We start from the raw sequence: 6394 nt of genomic DNA, 5'->3' as shown, positions 1-6394 counted from the left end.
GAGTATTATGATGGCACAATAGCAATTGTTTTCAAACAGTAATATTTTTTTACCTTAAGAATATTCTATTGCCATGTATTGGAATAGTAGGGTGTGGCATGATAGGAAAGAGTGCTGTGGCAAATGGGGAAATTCATACAAAGAAAGAAGCAAGAGAATGAAAAAGAAGTTACAACTTCAAAAAAGCCACCCACCTAAAAGCTGACAACTCAGCTTCACCTAATCACAGATTCTGCTTCAGTGAGTTGAAGAGAAAAGCTAGACGAATAAATCTACTGCTTTCCTGGATCTAAGGTAAAGATCAGTTTTTATCTGTTAAATTATCACATGATGAAGAAGAAATAATTCTTCTGAATAGAGACTCTATAAATATTACAATTTTGTTCTCTACAAATCAGCAGACTTACCAGTGAAAGTCCATCAGCAGTTTATTCCTAAGGTGTGTGTGCTCTTGTCACATGTTTTCACTATTTTTGGCAAGCTAATATCTCCCTCATTCTTTAGAAAATAGTGACATTCTTTTAGAAAATAGCCAGCCAGCTTATGAATTCCTGATGAAAACTTAAAATGTTTAATGGAATATTAAGTACCATATATTTAACCTTTTCTCAGGCAATTATAGGATCTGAAATATAACCATAAATAATGAATACTATAATATTTCATAAAATGAGCTGTATAAAAGTTAATATGGTTAAAACTTCATGTTCTATTTAGTCTAATCTACAGAAGTAACACATTCATGTTTTTACCCCATTTTGAAAACTCCTGAATTTAATTCAAAAAAGGAACGGGCAAAGATTTCTAGAATCTAAAGTACTATTTAATCCTATTTCACTTATAAAAATATGGAAATGTAAATTTTATTTCAAATATAAAACACTACAGAATTTGGAAAGAAAGAAGGCCCTAAGACTTACTGATGCAAGTTCCTCACACTTTAAGTTAAGCAGTAATGGCTAAATTAAAGTCGCTTGGAGATTAATGGAATTTACTAGTAAGCTTAATTGGCAAATAATAAACTTTGAGAAAAAGAAAAGCTTGTCTATTACTGAGAATGTCAACTGATGAAACAGTTGCTTTATTTACACTTAAATGTGATTTGTTCTTCACAAAGGTGTATATACCAACATAGAGCTTTGTAAAGTCAAAATATCCCCAAATTCTCAAATATGGAATTGAACATAAGAACCTATGATTAGCTGAGACACTTGTCTATGACTGTAGACACTTATTACTGGTTATTTCCTCAAATTCATATCCTAGCATAACAAATTCTTAAATATGTTTAGCAGGGTCTCTGATAAACTATACAAATAGTTTTTAAAAATATTCTCAAGAAAGTCTAAGTTCCAATTTACATTATGATATTAACAAAATTTTTTTAATTTACATTTTAAAATCTTTTAGAATATTCTATATTTAAGACACTTCATTTTCATACATTTATTTGCACTGCATTTGTTTCATACTCTAAATACCCACTGAGCAATTTCATATGGAGTTTTATTAAGTAAATAATTTTGTTCTATTCTAAAAACTTAATTAATCTAGAAAAGCCCCAAACTGTGAACTGTTTATTATACACAACTCTTCCCTCTAACTTTATAATGCTCTCACAAAATCGCTTCATAAATGGCATTAATTTGGGGACCATAAGTCTATTCACATGAATATTCAAATTCTCTATTTAAATCTTGAAAGGATCCACCATCTGAAAATTATCTCCAAAATCTACTTATGTAAGATAATGCTCCAGTTTCATTCTCAGCTATAATACCTTAATTATCATTGGAACCAAAACCATTCAGCATCATTGCCCCTAAGCCTTTTTTTCAAATAGCAAACTTAAACACAATTGTTAATTCTCTTAAGAATCTTTATTGAATTTTTCAACAACTTAGCCTGTTGGATCTCAATGCAGTTTGTAAAACAACTCTGTATAGTTTCATATAAACTGCAACCAAAAAAGTAATTTACTTTGTCAAAGAAGTTATCTGAAGTTGCAAGTTATTTTTGTAATACGCAGAACAGTAAAATGTAAGCATGCTCTCAGATGCAGGCGCTCCTGTGTGCTACGGAGTTATTTTGAAGAGCTTGCTAAGGTCTGCAGGCAGTTTATGGAATGCAATCATTTTCTTCACAATTTAGGTACATGAGAATAAAACTGATATTTATGAACAGAGTATTTTTCTCAAAAAAGTTGAGGCAGCTTCTGTTGAATGCTATCTGTGTTGCAACACTTGTTACATCTTGAATTGTACTAAGAGAAACAGACAGCCAGGAGTTCATGCTGAAATTTGAAAAAATCCCTCCACACGTATTGAGTTCCAAGACAGGGAAGAGGGGAAATGACTATGCAATTGTTCATCATCTTACATCAGCAGACCACACCAAGACACTTTACTTGACAAGGGTGCAAATTCCCTTCACTGCTTTCACTCAAGGTCAGTGGTGCCTATAGTGGAGGGTGGAGGTGGAGCAAGCCTAGGACAGGATAAAGCTTAATTAAGTCTACATCTCATGCATAGTTGCCCTTGTTCTGTGAATGTTTCTCAGACATCCGAATTAGAACTGAGGTTTGTTAACCTGGGGTCCGCATTGATCTCATATCTGTAGTGATATCCTTCCATGTGATCCCTGCAGGCATCTCTGATGTTATGCATCCACTTTTTTATCCCCTTACGGTTCAAATACAAAACCAGTAGGAAAATGGCGCCTATCAGGGCTAAAACAATACCTAGAAAGACATAAGAAGTCTGCAGGGATTGAGGGAGGATAGGGTCACACTCCAGGTCGGAGCTGTTGAGTTCCAGAAGGACCCGATTCCTCATTTTTTCCGGAAATGCACAGGTGAGCCTGGCTTTGTTCTGCACTACCTCTGTCTCCTTGAGCCAGGTCACCATGTCCGTCATGTGGCAGTCACAGACCCAGGGATTGTTGTCCAGGAAGACCCTGACTTGGGGCAGGCCTTGAAACTCTGCCAGAGTGCTGTTGTGAAGGACCTTGAGGGCGTTGTCCTCCAGGTGGAGGCTTTCTAGGTGTGTCAGGTTTCGGAAGGACACATAACTCAGGCTCACCAGCGAGTTGTTGCGCAGGTCCAGGTGCCTGAGGCCCGGCAGCTGGACCAGTACATCCCGGGGCAAGTAGAGAAAGTGGTTGCTGGTGAGCTCCAGGCGGCGGAGCCCTCGTAGAGCCTGGCCAGATCGCAGGGCAGCAGCCACTATACCCTCGAAGCTCCGGTTCCCCAGCTTTTCAGCAGGGGGCAGGACGTGGTTCAGAATCAGTTCCACCAGGGGGCTGGGGGTCGAGACGCTGGCGTTGCTGCCGGAGAACGAGAAGGGGCTGAGTTTGGCCAGAGGGTTATGGCTGAGGTCGAGCTGGCGCAGGCTTGGCAGATTCTCGAAGGCTCCGGCGCGCACCTCCTGCAGGTGGCTGCCGCTGAGGTTGAGCGCGGCCAGCTCCGCCAGCGGCGGTCGGCGGGAGAAGGCTCCGGCCGGGAGCACTGCCAGCTGATTGCCAGTGAGGAAGAGGTTGCGCACATAAGGGGGCAGGTCCGCCGGCACCTCGGTCAGATCACTATTAACGCACTTGACGGTCCGCGCCGCTTCGGAGCATTCGCACGGCGGGGGGCACTGGCTCGGCAACGGGGGCTGGGCCGACACCGCGGAGGCCAAGAACGACGCAGAGGAGGTGGAGGAAGTCGCTAAGGAGGTGAGTGAGGATGAGGAGACCCAGCCCAGCAGGACCAGCGCCAGCCGCGCGAGCCGGAGACGCGCGTCTCCGGCGCCGGGGCCCCGGGAGCACCCCCTAGACATCACGGCACGGGTCTCCCAGGAGCTGGCCTGAGACGGCGCCCGCTCCGAAGGCTTGCGAGCTGGGCCCGGAGGGCGCGGGTCGGCTGGAAGCTTCTGGAGAAAACTTTCCTCCCGTGGGAGCGGAGGAGGGACGCCACAACCGGAACTTGGCTAACCCCTCCTTGCCAGCGGGCGTTCCCCAGCCGGGGCGATTCCCCCGCCCCTTCCCTCCAGAAAGTACGCACGGCGAGTCAGGACACTCAAACTCGCGCCCTTCTTTCTGCAGCTGCCCCCGGGTCGCACCTCTGGCCTCTTTTGTTGGCACCTCACGCTGGATCCGCTGCAGGACCTGGGGACAAACAGGAGATAAGCGTGAGGAGTTGCGGCGACCGCAGGTCTCCAAGTGCAGGAACTGGCCTATCCAAGCCAAGTTGTCCCCACTCGGTCCCCAAGATATCCCTCCAAAAACCCGTGAGGGCCTCACCTCCCCCAGCGCCACGCACATCCTTACCCGGGAGAGGGGCGCGCATCCCGCGCAAAGTCTTGCTTCTGCTCTGGACCTATATATTAGGATATATATATATATATATATATATATATATATATATATATATATATATATATATAATCTCCTTCCAGCCTCCCGCCCTCCTTTCTTCGAAATCAAACTCGTCCACTGCGCGTAACTTCTTGCTAAATCTCCTGTGCCCTCCCGAACAAACTTCTCACTCTCCCACTGCCTTCGTGGACGACCTGCCTTTCGGGCCTTCGCCCCCACCCCGACCTCTCCTCTGGTCCAGGTTAGGATAAGAGGAAAGTTTCAGGTTGCAAGCGGCTTTTCATCTCTTTTAGTCCCTTCTCGGATAAGCAGGAAGTGAAGGGCTGTACCGTTCCCCTGGCGCCCTCCCCCCCCCACGCCCCCCCTCCCAGCTCGCGTCTCTGCCAGCCCCTCGGATCCCTGAGGGGGTTCAAGTCATCTCCAAAGGGGAGGAGAGAGACCGCGAACAAAGCATTAGTGGAACCCGGGACCTACGCTACTCTTCCGCCTGAAGATGGGGAGGAGCCCTGGCGTTGCCTACCGGTTCTCGTCTGCGCTGCAGGCTCCCAACCGCTCACCTCTGCGCCCGCCAGCTCCGGAGACGACTCCTAGTCCCACCAGAGTCGCGCCGACTTTCCGGCTCCGAGCTGCCAGTGCCTACTCTCCTCGCACCCCCAGCCCCTGGCCCAACCTCCGAGGCTGGGAAAAACCAACCCGGGGGGCGGGGGAGGGCCACGCCGGCCGGTGGGACTTAATGCCGCGCGCCCAACCTTGGAAGCCCTCGGCAGGGAGATTTAAAAAAAGAGACTGGGGGATCTGGGCTGCGCGCCTCCTCCTGGTGGAACTTAACGAGGAATGTGAAGGAAAAGGTGAGGGAATCCCTCTCTCCCCCCTCCTCAGCATCCTTTGTTGGTTCCTCATTTTGCATACTGTATTTACCTTGGACAGGAACAAAACCGCTAGTGAATCTCGTGGAATTCACCCCGATTCGGGCACCTAGGGCAGTAAGGAGATAGCTTCAGGCGTGACAGAACAGTGGGAAGCAGCAGCGTAAGGAAATGAGCTGAAAATGTACAGCGGCCCCAACAACATGCCCAGCAAGTTGCAAGGAAGCTTCAGAAAATCTCCCCATCCAAGTGATACCTTAGATGCCAACTTCAGATTTAGGTGTAATGAATGCGTCCCCTACCTGCCCCGCCCCCACACGTCTTGAACAGTTACTGGACTTGTAAAGAGAGCCAACTTTAAGATGGGGGTGGGGAGCTAGTGGAGAGGAGATTCATTCTTGATTCATTAGCTTTTTCTCCTCCCCAAATTAAAAGCAGAAGGAAGCAAAAGGCAGCCAAAGCGTCCTAGAAACAAAAGGCAAATAGCAACGACGTGAGTCACCCGGAAAGCGGCCCCGCCCCCTCTCACCAGATGTAGCTGTATAGTATCAGTGCCAGTCACTTCAGCTAGGAGAGTTCGCTGGGTAGGGGGTGGGAGGGAGGCCTCCCAGGGAGATCAGAAGCTTGGCCCTACAGTCGTATCGCCCTGTGGGGGGTGCTCGGCAGGCTGGGAGGTGGAGAGGATGGCGTTGGGGAAAGGGACTGATTGAGTGACTACTTACTGGGAGAATCTGTTATGTTGGAGAGGTTTGGGGTCTTGAAAGATCTAGAATGATCCTTGCTCTCTCCATAACTGTATCCCCTTTGTCCCAATCAAATAATTTTTCCTTGGAAGGATGAGAAGGTGCTTTATTCCAGCCTCCTTCATTTTGGAAAGAAAAATGGCAATTAGAGAAAACAGTTGATAATAAAATGCTGAAATCAAGGATGCGGATTGTGCCTATGAGTAGTGCGTTTAGTGTGAAGAAAGACCAAAGTCTCAAGTCCATTCCTCATTACCTCTACGCAAAAGATAGTCTGCAAAGCCAGGAGCAAAAATGGCCCAGACGAGAGACCTAGAGGGGTTGGAGACTGCAGATATTTGAGCAAAAAGCCACTTTTGATAATTTGCATCTTCATCACGTTTATCTAAATCCCCTTTTCTTATTTTTAAAAGTGTTTTGCAACCCGAA

At 46.6% G+C, this 6394-nt stretch overlaps 1 protein-coding gene across 1 annotated transcript; it reads right to left on the bottom strand.

Moving 5' to 3' along the window:
- Positions 1-2286: 2286 nt before the first annotated feature.
- On the bottom strand, positions 2287-4014 carry TPBG (trophoblast glycoprotein). The gene has a single exon (XM_054568850.1). The coding sequence runs from the start codon at positions 3816-3818 to the stop codon at positions 2556-2558; it is 1263 nt and encodes a 420-aa protein (XP_054424825.1). The 5' UTR covers positions 3819-4014; the 3' UTR covers positions 2287-2555.
- Between the last annotated feature and the right edge of the window lie 2380 nt (positions 4015-6394).

Source organism: Pteronotus mesoamericanus, unplaced genomic scaffold (genome assembly GCF_021234165.1).
Source record: "Pteronotus mesoamericanus isolate MK-2021 breed Mesoamerican mustached bat unplaced genomic scaffold, CSHL_Meso_final contig_20, whole genome shotgun sequence".
NCBI lineage: Eukaryota > Metazoa > Chordata > Mammalia > Chiroptera > Mormoopidae > Pteronotus > Pteronotus mesoamericanus.
The sequence above is the reverse complement of the archived record's forward strand: the minus strand, read 5'-3'. Positions and strand labels throughout refer to the sequence as shown.

Excerpts from the sequence above, each read along its gene's own strand:
- TPBG (XM_054568850.1), bottom strand. The coding sequence starts at position 3,818 with ATGTCTAGGGGGTGCTCCCGGGGCCCCGGCGCCGGAGACGCGCGTCTC.